Below are 15,597 nucleotides of genomic sequence, written 5' to 3' on the forward strand. Positions count from 1 at the left end.
GTAGCCTTGTGATAAGTCTAGGAAAACATTTGAATTAAGTGAAACAAATTGAGTGTATTTCTAACTGTGGGACCTGAAGTTAGAGGCTGACTTTCAGTGAGACTTAGGCCCCCTATTTCACTTTTGAAAGTGGGCCTAAAGTACTTCTGAAAATGCTGTGTATAAGCTTTTAGGGGAAGTTATCTATGCTGGTAAACCAATTACTCTTCAGACTTCTGCATAGGGAAAAGAAATTGTGCCTTACTGTACAACAAGAATAGAAATTAATACTGAAAGCCCAACCACACAAGAAGGAGCCTTTAGCTCTCAGCTGTTTGCAGGATGCTATTCTTTATGAAATGAGAAATCTCTGAGACTTTGAGAAAACATTATGGTCTGTCTCTGAAAAGACCATAAGATGATCACCTTTGGCCAGTTGCTGCCATCAGCTTTGTTGGAGGAAGAGCTATGTTTGTCAATTAGCTAGAATGGCAGATTCTAAGCCAAAGGCAGTAGTTGCCTTCTTGAAATATTTTAATGTATTATTTTTAAAGTGAAATGTATTTGCTTCTAAAGCAACTCACACAATTTAGTGCAATCAACTTTATAAATCCTGCCCGAGATCTCAGAGCGTCGTGGGATGGACTGACAAAGTACTAGGAGTGTGGATGTTTTAATCCCTGGCTCTGTTCCCTCATTATATCATTCTGAGTAGGTCACAGCCTCTCTGTGACACAGCTTCTCCAACCTTAATAAGTTAGCCATGCTCCTATTTTCAGAGCCCACTGGGAGTTTCCAGATGAGAGAGCAACTGTTCTTAAAAGAATGGTAACATAAGCATTTCTTCCTTGTCTTACTTAAAAAGAAACTACAAAGTGCTCCAAACTGTGAGACTTTTGGGGGCATCCCCCTTTAGGTTTAGGCAGAGGTCAGGCCAGAATCATTTGACAAACTCACCAAACCTGGACTTACTTCTCCTCGCCAAACTCAAACTTCCCAGGACCATTCCTCAGAAGATTGCCATTAAGCCATTTGGGAATATGTCCTTTGATCTTTGCTGGGATGGGCTGAGGCGTCTCCTCTACGGTCTGGATTAAGGGCGAAATGCATTGCAAACCCTTGGGGCTGTGGAAGGTGATTTGCTCTTTTGGTGGGGTGGGCAGGAAGTTCTTTAAACCTGCAAAGAAAGCAGTGAGAACAAAAAGCAGGTAACTGAGACTTTCACTTGAATAAACAGACAATTGCTAGAGCTTGAGTTTGGATGTCTAGGAGAATAGCATTCAGCATTCTGCAAACAGCCAAACTGTAGTGGATATTGAAACTAAAGCTGTGTTCCCATAATACCACACACATCCACAGGGAGCAGAAAATCCAGTGGATTTAACTCTAGTGTAGCTAATCTGTTAAAGTCACCTGTTCTGCAGTCCAAAGGAGGTAGTAAAATATACGATGATAGGAAAGAAGAGAATTTTTCTTTTAATTAAAGAAGCTTATAGCTGGAATTTATTTCAATAAGTAACTGAGAGCAAGTAACTTATGGATATTTATTATAAGAACTGATGAGGTTGCAAAAAACCCCAAAAAACTTCTGTTCCAAGGTGGGATGATGCACAGAGTAATGTTGAGGCGGAGCCCTAAAAATGATCTCCCAGTGATTTCTGACAAGCAGTCTGCTGATGAAAGTGACAGAAAGAAGCTAATCTGACTGTTGCAGAAGGAAGCCACAAACAGAAACATGTCATCAGGCATCCTGTAAAGCACTGCATGTTGCCTATATACAACAATGTTGCCAAAAGCCAGGCAGAGCTGTACACAGCTCAGATAGAGGGTGGTTTAGAATGCAGTTTTTCTAACTCCACCTTGGTATCACAACCATGGGTGAGTTAGAGAGACAGAGGAGACTGTACGTACTGGGAGATTTTCCCAGGACTTGTAATCTAATCAGCCACCACCCAAGGAGTTTCCAAATACAAAGCAGAGTGCAGAAAAATAACACAGAACACATCAGAAAGATCATAATACTTAAGCAGGATATGCTGTTGACTTTTTTACTTTTGCTGCATTTGAAATCTTGCTAAGGTCTTTCTACTGTTCCATCACTAGTGTTTCGCCTTTAATCTGCATAGTCATATTCATTATTGATTCTTCTGTAGACACAGATTTTCTCCCTGTTTGTTTGCAAAGCAAGAAAAATTTTTTTGTGAAGTCCTTGGCTGCAAAAGCTTTTGCAGTTCAAGCACACACAGGAAAGAAAAATCAATACAGCATAGAGCAAGCTCAACACAGAAGACAGGGACAAGCACTATCCATTGTGTGGAGCATTGCAATTAGAGGTATGGTTCATTTAAACTCTGTGCTATCAGATTGGATGAAAGGATTGCTGTGTATGGCCTCCAGCCCGCACTATGCCGTCACAACCCTTACTGTGCTTATGCTCACTGCTGCTTATGGATGAAGTCGCTAATGCAGCAACATACAATTTAACAAGCAGTATCCAGATTAAATCATGGTCAATGCTGCCTCAGACACCTCTGGCTAGGACTTAATCTGAGCTGGTTTTAGCCAAGGGTTTCTGAAACGGTGTTGAAAAATTGTGCTATAGTGTTGCTCACAGTAAGAAGCACTGTTTTTTGCAGCTAAAGTTAATGCATGGTTTTCCTAATGCTGACCGTTTCACAGTGAAGAAATGTTATGCTACCAGTAGTCCTTCTAATTTGAATAGTCAGCGAAAATTCAGGATCTCCCACCTTGGGAGTTTAAGGAAGGGGATGTATTGTGGCATTAGGTTCCTTCAAAGCAATGTGCTATTTTTAACAAAACTGTACAGCATCCTCTACTGAAAAAAAAAAAAAAAAAAAACAACACCAAAACAAAAAACACCACCAAAACCAACCAACAACAAAACACCAAAAAACTCCACCAACCCAGTTTTTCTGCCCATGGTACAAAGGCTCTCCAAGAAAAAGGTAAAAAAAAAAAGCAACTCACTAAGAAGAACATCCCACAGAACAACCCAGAGCAGTTCCAGGGGACCACCCTAAATCCAGGCAAGCCATAGCTTGTTACACAACAAATGTTACAAACATGATATTAAAGAATGCAAACTCTTGGAATATAGGTTGTTGGATATAGAATCATAGAATTGTTAGAGTTGGAAGGAACCTTAAAGATCATCTAGTTCCAACCCCCCTGCCATGGGCAGGGACACCTCTCACTAGATCAGGTTGCTCAGAGCCCCGTCCAGCCTGGCCTTAAAAAATTCCAGGGACGGGGCATCCACCATCTCTCTGGGCAACCCGTTCCAGTGTCTCACCACCCTCGTGGTGAAGAACTTCTTCCTAACGCCCAGTCTGAATCAATCCATCTCTAGTTTTAATCCATTCCCTCTAGTCCTACCATTGCCCGACATCCTAAAAAGTCCCTCCCCAGCTTTCTTGTAGGCCCCCTTAAGATACTGGTAGGCCACTATAAGGTCTCCTCGGAGCCTTCTTTTCTCCAGAGCGAGCAACCCCAACTCTCTCAGTCTGTCCTCATAGGAGAGGTGCTCCAGCCCTCTGATCATCCTCGTGGCCCTTCTCTGGACACGTTCCAGCACATCCATATCTCTCTTGTAGTAGGGGCTCCAGAATTGGACGCAGTACTCCAGGTGGGGTCTCACGAGAGTGGAGTAGAAGGGGAGAATCACCTCCCTCGACCTGCTGGCCACGCTTCTCCTGATGCAGTCCAGGATACGATTGGCTTTCCGGGCTGCCAGTGCACACTGATGGCTCATGTTGAGCCTCTCGTCCACCAGCACCCCCAAATCCTTTTCTTCAGGGCTGCTTTCAAGCCAGTCACTGCCCAGCCCATATCGGTGCTTGGGATTGCTCCGACCCAGATGGAGGACCTTGCACTTGGTCTTGTTGAACTTCATGATGTTGGCATGGGCCCACCTCTCCAGCCTGTCACGGTCCCTCTGGATGGCATCCCTTCCCTCCAGCTTGTCAGCCGCCCCACACAGCTTGGTGTTGTCGGTAAGCTTGCTGAGGGTGCACTCTATGCCACTGTCCATGTCGCTGATGAAGGTGTTAAACAAGACTGGTCCCGGTACTGATCCTTGAGGGACTCCACTTGTCACTGGCCTCCACTTGGACGTGGACCCATTGACAGACACTCTTTGGGTGCGGCCATCAAGCCAGTTCTTTATCCACTGAGTTGTCAGTCCATCAAACCCATATTTTATCAGCTTGGAGACCAGGATGTTACGCGGGACAGTGTCAAAGGCTTTGCTCAGGTCCAGGTAAATGACGTCAGTTGCTCTCCCCTTGTCTATTGATGTTCTGACCTTGTCATAGGAGGCCACCAGGTTTGTCAGGCATGATTTGCCCTTGGTGAAGCCGTATTGATTGTACCCAATCACCTCTTCGTTATTCTTCTGCCTCAGCAGTGCCTCCAGGAGGATCTGCTCCATAATCTTACCAGGCACAGAGGTGAGACTGACGGGCCTATAGTTCCCTGGTTCATCCTTCTTTCCCTTTTTGAAAATGGGGATTATGTTTCCCCTTTTCCAGTCAGTGGGGACCTCACCAGACTGCCATGACTTTTGGAATGTAATAGAGAGCGGTTTAGCAACCTCATCTGCCAGTTCCTTCAGTAATCCCATCGGGTCCCATGAACTTGTTCACTTTCAGGTTCATCAGATGGTAACGAACCTGATCTTCACTTACAATGGGCAGTTCTGTCCAACCCCTGCCATTGTCTTCTGTGAGTCCGGGAGTGTGGCTGGAGCCCTTGCCAGTGAAGACTGAGGAAAAGAAGTCGCTGAGAACCTCAGCCTTCTCCATATCACTTGTCACCAGTTCTCCTGTTTCCTTTCTGCAGGGGCCCACACCCTCCCTAGTCGTCTTCTTACCATTAATATACCTGTAGAAATTTTTGCTGTTCCCCTTGATCTCCTTGGCTAGATTTAATTCTAACTGAGCTTTAGCTTTTCTCACCAGGTCTCTTGCTGCTCAGACAGCTTCCTTATATGCCACTCATTCCAGCTGTTCTTTCTTCCACTCCTTATAAAGTTTCTTTTTGTGTGACAGTGTGTCCAGGAGCTACCTGTTCATCCAGGCAGGTCTCCTAGCATTCTTTCCTGCCTTCCTCTTTGTCAGTATAGTTTGCTCCTGGACACGGAGAAGGTGATCCTTGAATACTGACCAGCTGTCCTGGGCTCCCCTTCCCTCTAGAGCTTTGTCCCACGGCACTTTGGCCAGAGATCCCTGAAGCGATCAAAGTCTGCATGCCTAAAGTCCAGGGTCGTAAGCTTAGAATACATCCTCCTAGTTGCCCTGAGGATCTTAAATTCTATCACTTCGTGGTCACTGCAGCCAAGGTTATCCCTGAGCCTCATGTTGGTCACCAGCCTTTCCCTGTTGGTGAGAATGAGGTCCAGCATAGCACCTTTTCTTGTTGTTTCCTCTACCATTTGGAGGAGGAAGTTGTCATCAATGCATTCCAGGAACATCCTGGATTGCTGGTGCCTTACTGTGTTGTCCCTCCAGCAGATGTCAGGGTGGTTGAAATCGCCCACGAGGACCAGCGCCTGTGAACGTGAAGCCACTTCTATGGAGGGCCTCATCTGCTTGGCTCTGCTGGTCAGGTGGCCTGTAGCAGACCCCTACTGTAACATCGCCTTCCCTTATCTTCCCTTTAATCTTAACCCATACACTCTCAACCAGCTCTTCATCCTTCCCCATATGGAGCTCCATTGACTCTAGCTGGTCACTGATGTAGAGGGCAACACCTCCTTCCCTCCTAGCCTGCCTGTCCTTCTTAAAGAGCTTGTATCCGTCTATCCCTACATTCCAGTCATGGGAATCATCCCACCAAGTTTCAGTAATAGCCACTATGTCATGGCTTTCCAGCAGCATGGTGGCCCTTAACTCATCCTGTTTATTGCCCAAGCTGCATGCATTCGCGTAGAGGCACTTCAGCTGGGCTGGCTGTGTCACCCTCTTGTGCGAATCCCCCTTGGGGGGGGATTCCCTTGGGGTGTCCCGGTGCATCATCTCTGGCTTGCCTCGGGGCAACAATTTGAGAGCCCTTGCTAGGACTCCATCCCTCTGCCCCTGATGTGCTGCCCCACTGTTTGTCACAGGCAAGCATGAAATTATTGACCCCTTCCCCCTTCAAATCTAGTTTAAAGCCCTATCAACAAGCTCTGCCAACTCCTGCCCCAGAATCTTTTTCCCCCTCTAGGATAAGTGTATCCCATTAGCTGCTCGCAGCTCTGGTGCCTCATATACCAAGACATAGGTTGTCATGATTTCTTTCCCCTGCACACAAAGGACTCTGCTAAGTTGGCATTATGTGAAATGCAGTAGACCAGAAGCTCATAGGCTGTTGAAAGGTGTACAGCTCAGTTCTCAAACTCACCAGTACTATCTGATTTCAGAAGCTCAAAAAGGCCATTGCTGGCACACCCCCAAAAAAAATGGAAGTCAGGAAGAACACCAATGAAACTGAGCTAAAATACATTTACAGGACAGCATAAAACAGATTGAACAGATTTACCTGGTAAGTAAATACACAATAGCAGAAAAGGATCATTTCTGATGGAGACTCTTGTTTGAATGCGATACCCCCCTTATTAAGCATAGTTATAGAACAAAAGCATCAAGAAAGCGTGAATTGATTGGAATGCTGTGTGCTACCAGCACACAGTTATTGGCTCTGGTAGCCTGGCTTGCAAAGTCTCTTCAACACAAGGATTGTTTTAGCAATCCATTTAGCTGCAGAGGTGGATTTACCTAGACAGTACACAGGCTGTTGCCCTCCTTGCCAGTGCTATCACCTCCTCATCTAACACAGGCTTCACATCCACAGGTCAGTGGAGTTGCTTTGCTACACTGCTCCATCCTCACCATAAGACCATTGAGCCCTGAATAAACCAGAACTGATGAAGATTTAGGTGCAAGTGGAACACTGATATAAAAGGACATCGTGGCATACAGAAATCTATTCCTGAACTAGATCTAGTACGGACAAGACTACACAATAAACACAGTCCAGACTGATACTGAACTTCATTCTGATTTTTTGAGGTAGCAATTTATTCTGATTATACTAGTCACTTTCACCACTAGCCTCAGTTTTTTAATCCAAGTGATTAAGTGAAACTGCTGCACAATTTACCTGTGAGGCTCTGAAACCGTGTGTTGACACCTACAAAGAAAATTTCCTATTTTAGGCAGGAGAATATCTGCAAAAGAATTGAGGTGGCAGGCAGCATTTTTCTAAGCTTGTTTCTGTAGAACAGCTACAGAAAGTATTGGTGTTAGGCATGCAGGAAGGTAAATTGCAAGATCCTTTCTATGTAGTTCTCTGGCTTGCCAATCCTCAAATCCTTCTTTAGATCTCTAATATCGTAAGTCAGCTAGATAAAGAATTCGGACTGCAGGGCTAAAGCAATTAACCTCAAACCACCAACATCCTCTCCCTGTTAAAATTCAATTAAGTTCTGATTAAATCCTATATGAAGCACTCAATCTGATCCCAACACTAGTGCTTCAGAGTATTTCCTTAGACATAAGGAAGTAGAAGCTTTTCATATCAACCAATACCTGGCAGATTTAGTGACTGCCATCAGTATTTGCAGAAATGCAGCTTTAGTAGGCCAAGCTAAAGTTTGTAAAGATGTAAAATACGCAGAAAAAATGAGAGCAATGTGTCCCTAGGGAGACATTTTTGCATCCAAGCAGAAACAAAGATGGCACAACCAAGGATGGCACTACACAGAAACTTCCTGGAAAGCAGCGTAATTACATCCAGGTATTTAGAAAGATAAAATTCACAAAAGAGACTGAACAGGACTGGAAGAGACCTTGTGGGTCATCTCCTTCCAATTGCTGTCCCAGAAAGTCATATATGTGACCTCTATCTTAAAAGTTACTATGTTTCCTGGCAATTATCCCCTCTTTGGAAGACTGCTCATTGCCCAGATGCTTAGAAAAATCCTTAGAATTTACAGAAGGACTTCATTCATAGGACAGCTTGTCCCCTTTGTTCTTCTGTCAGCACTGTTATGTGGCTTTGGTAGTTCTCACTCTCTTGTGTTTACCACACATTGTATTTAGAGCAATCACATCACTTCCTGAGCTAAGCAAGCCTCGTTCTTTTCATTTTCCTTCTCCTCTGCCGTTCACATGATCATCTTACTAACCTGAAATCTGATCTAGTTAGAATTCATTTCAAGAGATAGTCAAGAATGTGTAAATTAATACCCTGTCCTATCAGACCAGAGAGAAAGAAACGAGCATAGCAAGATAAAGTAAAGATTGCTCTGATTAGTTTGTTTTGAAGAGATTCAGGACAATAAACAGAAGACAAAAATAAGCAATGACCTCCTCTAAATTCAGCACAACACAAAAAAACGTGTCTTATACTTGCATCATGTAAACTGCCTCAGCACTGCAGATCACTGGTCTGACCTGGATGTGGTCAGGAGTTCCCTTAGGGACCATCATCTACAAAGCAATGCAGCATTTGAGAAATGCAAGGGTGGATGGGTGTGTCAGACAGGTTCTTTATGCAACCTGATTTTTTTTTTTTTTTTTTTTTTTTTTTTTTTTTTTTTTAAGGAATCAGTATCTCTGCAAGGTACTGAGATTTCATCAGTAGCAGCAGCAGCTGCACATGGATCTAAGACCGGAAGTGCAACTCTAGTGCAACTCATCCCCCCACCCCTGTCAGTGTAGGATAGGCTTTCATTCGTTCCAAAAAAATCAAGCTGCTGCAATACATACGCAGGACAGTACAATACAGAATAAACACATCAAAGGAAATAGTTTTGTTGCTATTCTGTGAGTGACTGTAGCTGTGTTTAAAATAAAATAATAAAAAACCACCATAGCTGCACATCCTACACTTCTCTATTAAAAAATTAATAATAAATGTGAATAAAGTCTACCCTCCAAACGTAATCACAGTTTCACACTAAAAACCATTACATTTATCTGCACCTACTCTGAAATGCACTGAGTAAATGGAACACAAACACTTCCTACTTGAATGCACTGTTCATGAGCAACTGTAATAAAGGTGTATCACCTTCAGATAAGAGATCAGTCATAAAGTTTACTTATTGCAACATCTAGCTACCCAAAAAGATACCAATCTCCGCAAAAGACAGAAGACAGACTGGTTTTTAATGTTAAGCAACATGTAAATAAATACCGACTCTGCTCTACCTGTCCTGCTACGCTCCAAGACAGAAAAACTTGAGTAAGCAATAAATCAAAGGCACTACAGTCCCAATGGGGCTTACTGTATTTGCTTGAATATAATACCGAAAATCAGCACAAGATTACAACCTGCCATCTCAAAAATCTCATTTCTGGGCTATAATTTCCATTTTACCTCAAACCTTCAAGAACAGGCTTAAGAGCTAAACTTCTTTGTCACATCAGAGCAGAGGCTGTGCCAAATACAGCATTGTAATTTTTCCCCTAATCTTTTCTAAAATTGTAATCAACTACTACAGAATTATCATAGTCTAGCATTGTTTGTTCATGTACTGTTTCCATTCAAAGAGCAGTGTGCCGTGATTTCTCTGCCTGTCACAAACTGACATCCTAGCATTGATTGTTTATACCCAGAAGCAGTGGAACCAAGAACAAGGATCTTAAAAAAGTTTCTGTACAGAAGAAGCTACCCTATCTGCTTTGGGTAGGATAGCAATAAATCAGACATTAAATTGTACTTAAACAGCAATGGGTGGGACAGAAAATCTTAACAGTAGACAGAGGAAATGGAAGACATTTACTAGCCATGAAATTGAAATCACATTGGATATAGCAAATCCACTCTGATTTTAACCTACATATTCAAATCCAAGGCAGAGGGACCACCAATATTTGTCTCCATATGCAACTGCACAGACTAATTGCTTAACTCAGAAGGACATCCAGGACCAGACTTAAGGGCAGACTTTAGTAAACAGAAGGCTCACAGTTGGTATTCTTCAAGCAGGAAGACTGAAGCAAGAATTCTTTTTTCCCTAAGGATCCTTGCAAATTCAGAATAACCATACAGCCGATTTGGAAATCCTCTGCTACAAGATATGGGCCACATTACAGTCCCTGTAAGTCACAGATTGGAACAACAGGGCAAGCAAACCAGCTTCCCCCACTCCCCCACTGCGAACTGAAGTTGCTGTAGCTATTGATTTCTGCCATCCAGACTCTATCCGTCACCCTCCGCCTTCACCACGGTTGAACCCCTCAGCTCACCTGGGTGTCCCCCACTGACATCTGAACTGAGGTAGTTGCGCTTGCCTTGGGTCTGCTGGGAAGTCCCCGTACTTGTCTCCTTGTTCCATCTAGCTTGTTGATTTCCCATTGTGAGGGGCTCAGACACCCACTTCCTTGCTAACAGGCAGAGAAGCAAAGAACAACAGAAAAGAAGTGACAGAAAACTCAGGGGAAAAAGAAAAGGAGAAAAGGAGTGGAGAAAGGCTTGACAAAAGGGAGGTAAGGGAGAAAAGCAACTGTGAACTGTGCATACTCTTGCATATGAAATATCTGTTGATTTCCCAAAGACACCTTTAGAAATAGATTCTATACTTCAGGGGTGGGTTGGTTTTTTTCTGACATGAACAAAGTGTAATTTCTTTGTTAAATATTGATTTACACAATTGAGTCCTTGGAACACTTATCCTAGAAAGGCACTATGAACAACAAGTAAGCTAGGAAAATTTTGCCTGTGTCACAGGAAACATATCAAATTGAATAAATTTTATTCACACTTTTTTTCCTTTTTGTTATCACTGTTTCATTCAAATGTTTGAGCAAATAATAGAGGGGTTTCTTTTTCGTGTTTCAACATTCTCATCTTTTAGCTAAATTGAGGCAATTCTATATCAGCAAGTTTTTTTTCTCAAGATCACCTTAGTAAAAGTCAGGGAAAATCCAGAATTTTCAAAAAGATACAGAAAATGAGGCAAGAAAATTTGCAGGCTTTTCATGTCACTCAGGTAATCAAGACAAGAAACACAGCTCTTTATGTTCTTATAAAATTCAGCTTCAAAGCATCATGAAATAGGTAGAGTGCAAGAGGAATTAATTTTAGAAGAGAGCCCCAGTTTAAACAAGATTATACAGTTGTTGTAATCTGCTAGCACATCATATGCATATAGGATTTTCTCCCAGCAGGAAAGTACTTTATGACACCCTGACATGCCAATACCATAGGTTGTTTTAGATAACATTCACAATGCTAGACTTAAATATTTGGTCATTTAGTTTGCATTAATTACTCTGCCTCTGAATTTTCTGTCTTTCGTGTCACTGATATACTCAATAACACATGCCTTACATCAACTTAGTAACAGCTGCAGTGAAAAAGAAACCTCTTGGACTGTTCCTAAATTTCTCTCTGTGGATGTGTTCTGGTGGCACAACAAGGCAGGTTTGAGAACGTTTCACATTTTTGGGTAGCCCAGAAGCAATACTTCTGTTCTAGAAGGGAGGAAAACACCACCACCATCAAAAAGCAGAGATTACAGTGAATCACAGTCTTGACTGGTTCCTATTTTGTGATAATAGATCTCACTCTCTTAGACAAAAAAACGATGGCACAAATTGCAAGGTTCAGTTCCGATACAAAATCCCTTGGGGTAGTTTCCCACTTGTACGTTCAGATCAAAGCTTCAGTAATGACGCTGCTCTGAACAATCCTCTCCCTTTCACAGCCCGCTTCCACGTCTCACAGCAGGCTCCCTTGCAGAGAGAACCTGCTGCCTACTGCTTTTCCAGCTCTAAACCATCTGTATCTGCTAGTAATCCCAGGGAATCTGTGCAATACACTTGCGTCTCCTGTTTATCTTTTCAAATATAGAATAAATAACAGAATTTCTGGCTTCTAACAAACACTTCAGATTGATCAGAAATCAGGAACTAAGCAATAGAAATGAAATTGCTCTACAGACCTGTGTCAGCAGCAGCGCTTAACAGCAACAGAAAACCCCTTTCCGAGATGATGGGATAGGAGGATTTGTTTGTTTATGCATTTTACCTGGAATGAATGGCATCAAATAGCAGAGGAAATACCGCAAATTAGCAAGCAGGAGGCTGATGACAGACAAAAGGATTTCAGAAAACATATTCCGCTCGGAAGAAGGCATCAGGTAGGAGAGATGGTCAGGGAAGGTACCGGAGCCAGGATGACGGTGTGCAGCCAGCACTGCTGGATCGGCTGGAGAGGGCTGCCTGACATCATCATTTCAGAATAAGAGCCGGGAAGGTCTGCCCTCGCGGGGCAGGAGGAACGAGCCAGCCTGCCTGCGCTCCGCTGCTGGGGCCGGGCCGGGCACCCACCGGGCAGGGGGGGACCTGCCTGCAGCCCCAGCGGCTCAGCAGCCCTCACAACCTCTCGGCAGCTGGGCCAGGTGTGTTGCCGGAGTACCAAGACAGCTAAAGTGTACGTTACCACTGGTGGAAAAAGTGCTTTATCCCAGTTCGCCAGTTGGAGCTGGAGAAAATGGAAGAAAGGGGAGATGTATCCATGTACTGAGGTAGTCAGGCTTCAAGGCAATTCTTTTAAAAATTCTTGTCATGCTCTTTTTTCTTTTTCACCTGTCAAAAATACTTTTGATTTGTTTTGTTTCAAAATCTGAGTAACCTTTTTGCACCTCAAAGAATCTCAAGGCTTTAGGAATATTGGTTGCCACAGCAGATTAGACCATCAAATCAGATAGGGAAGGGCCACTGACCGTCTGTGCTCTGCTGTTTCAAACTAAGATGGACCTTAGGTGGACCCTTTCCTTCAGGATGCTGAGAGGAAGCTGCTACCACTTTGCAAATGCACTGTGATGGCTATGTTTGTTGCATGTTACTAAGCAGCTCTTAAAAACTGCCCTGTCCCTTGAGAGAGAGCAAGGCAGCATACACAGCACTCCAGGTAGCCCATTACACTGTCCTTAACATGAGACAGATTATTATTCATCCTAAGTCTTCTGCTGCAAATTAAGCTGATTTCTTCTTGTCCTTTCTACAAGACACAGTGAGCACTTAACTACTGTCCTTTCTTTAACTGACCTGTTATCGTGCCTTCCCTTGATTTGTGCTTTCTCTAAACAAGCTCAACTGCTTTAACCTTTCCTCACAGATCATGTTGTCTTCACCCTTTATTATTCCTGTTTCCCACCCTGCCCACTTTTTTTTTTTTTAATAAACAGACCCATCCTCCAGCTAAGAACAAACTAGCGCAGAGAAAAGGAGAACAACTATGTTTTTATGTCTTATCTGCTATCCTACAACTAACACATCTCAGCTGTATTTTTTTTCACCACCCAATAACATCATGACAACTCTAGCTATTGCTCTGGTTTGTAAGTAACATACATGACTACCCTTGCTAAGCATAGTACTTTTCCCTTGTCTTTTTTTGAATTTTATCTTGATGTCAGATCGTCCCTTCATCTTATTGACATTATAGTGAATTTTCAACATATGTTATTGATAGCATTTGTGACCCTTCCCAGCTTGCTGCCATTTGAGAAATGAACTGTATTCTCTAGTGTCCTCCTTCTAAATCATTCAGGATAACATGGAATAAGTGAGGCTTGAAACAGATCGCTATAGGATGCTATCTAGGCTGACCTTTTGGAAAAAAATAGTATTCCTTTCATTGGCTTTTTAACTCATTCATGTAGCCCCTACTTCCTGATTGCTCCTATTTTTATATAGCATCATACAGGACAGTGTCAATTATGTTACATCAGGCTACACCCCATCTACCATTTTTCACAGTAAGTCATTTATTTTGATAAAGGATTTTTTATTTTTTTTATTTATTGTTCCCCAGATGCTTATGAAGTCATTGTTAAGAAATTTACTTCAGACTCTCTACAGGATGGGAGATAGGCTGATTGATCTATGATTCTTTGCCCTCCTTTTTTCGGGCTACTCACCCTGATGACGCAAAACACCCACTCTGCTCTTTTCCCGTGCTGCCTTCATCATTAGGTTTTCAAAGACAATTCAAAGATGAAACATAAAGACGCTACAATTAGCAAAATTGAATTCTGATGACTTCTAGACAGAATGTCATGAGCCTTAAACACATCTATTACCTACTCAATTTGGTCTTTTTCTATTATGAGCCACATTCCTACAGCTATGCTAAAAGGCAGTTTCATTTTAAGTAAACAGTCAGAACTAGCCTTTTCTCAGGGAAGAAGTCTCTTCGCTGAATACCTAAGCTGTCTCTGCATTATCTGTTATTTTCCATTTTTAGCTTTTAGATAATAGAAGAGCAATGAGAGGAACTGAGTATGGGTTTTTCACTGCTTACTTTCCAGACTGTGGAGGTTACCCACAGTGAACTCAGAAATGCAGAAGATTCACTGTCAAAAATCCCCTTGACTTCAAGAGGGTTGGAGCTTTGTCTAACATGTTTCCACATTTTTAAAAAAATCCATTTATATTCTGTTACTGATCTGTCACCTTAGACGTTCTTGTTAATTTACTAAGGCACTGCAGCTTAAACAACAGGAGGAGAAGCTTAAAGAAAACATAGTTACCAGCTGAGCTTTGCTGATCAGATTTGTCAGCTTTAAAGCCAATTAATTTTCTGTTCAAACCTCCTTTAGTAAAACTGGCAAGCAGATAGTGATGGGATAAGTGCCATTTAGCTTTCATGTGTAGCTCATTCCTCAGAGACTGAATGAATGAGCTTTTTGTTTCACATCAGAAGAGGAGAGTAAAAGATTTGGTTTGTTTCTCCCCAATAATACTGAAATACACGATAGAGGCAAGCAGTGCAGAAACACTAGCAGGATAGACAAATGGGAAACCAGTAAAATTTTATTTTCTAATGGTTTAGAAGAAAAACAGTGTATAATGGGTAGTCCCATATATATATAGATATTAAGTGGAACACTTAAGGGGCAGCCAACAGAAAAATGCTCAGTATTTTTAAACTATGGAAGGCTCCCTTTTAAACAGGAAGAGATTTATGGATGAAAGCAACCAGTGAGTAGGTATTTCCATTGCTTAAGTATTTTTTAACTTCAAAATAGAAGTGACTAGTTTATTTTCAATCAATATTTTAAAGTTTCTGAACTTACCATTTCAAGCTGCAACTTTATAAAACTACGTATTTTATTCCTTTTACTTGGTCAGTGGCTTGTTTTTTTTATATATCCTCACAAATTCGTGCAGCAAAAACAGAAGCTTTGTTGCTCTTAGTAGTTTAAAAACTATTTTTAAAATGCCTATTTCAAAATCTTACAAAGCTTTGAATGTCTTCCCTTTAATAAGCATAACTACACTGTTCATAATCTCAGCTAGGTTACTATGGTCATACTTACTGACTTTACTTTCAATGTCTTTTCAAATTCTAAAATCCCCTTACTACCACAGAGATCTCACTCTAAATTATAACATGTAATGACAACCAGCTGCATAAGAAATCACTGTAGAAAAAGAGATTCATTTAGAGAGGTATGTATGTCTTGATTTTAACTGTATTTGAAAGCCAGAGTAAGCAGTTCTTCAGCCTTGTAAGTATAGTTTTACTAATTTTTATTGCATTTTATGAAGTTTTTGAATGGAGCAAGCTGCTGCAATGGTAACACTGTGGGTCTGTGCC

At 42.1% G+C, this 15,597-nt stretch overlaps 1 protein-coding gene across 2 annotated transcripts in view; it reads right to left on the minus strand.

Annotated features, from left to right (window-relative positions):
- LOC128918682 (succinate dehydrogenase [ubiquinone] cytochrome b small subunit, mitochondrial-like) overlaps window positions 1-15,597 on the minus strand; it is a 53,237-nt gene that overhangs the window by 11,779 nt on the left and 25,861 nt on the right. Inside the window, exons 1-2 of one of the 2 annotated variants that reach the window (XM_054223208.1) lie at window positions 10,236-10,364; window positions 952-1,156 (exon numbers count right to left, since the gene is read on the minus strand). In XM_054223208.1, coding sequence (XP_054079183.1) covers window positions 952-1,156; window positions 10,236-10,344 — 314 coding nt within the window. In that variant the 5' untranslated portion in view covers window positions 10,345-10,364. Of the gene's footprint in view, window positions 1-951; window positions 1,157-10,235; window positions 10,365-15,597 lie in introns of those variants that run through there. The other variant, XM_054223207.1, reaches the window with a different exon arrangement.

Source organism: Rissa tridactyla, chromosome 17, assembly GCF_028500815.1.
Source record: "Rissa tridactyla isolate bRisTri1 chromosome 17, bRisTri1.patW.cur.20221130, whole genome shotgun sequence".
Taxonomy (NCBI): Eukaryota; Metazoa; Chordata; class Aves; order Charadriiformes; family Laridae; genus Rissa; species Rissa tridactyla.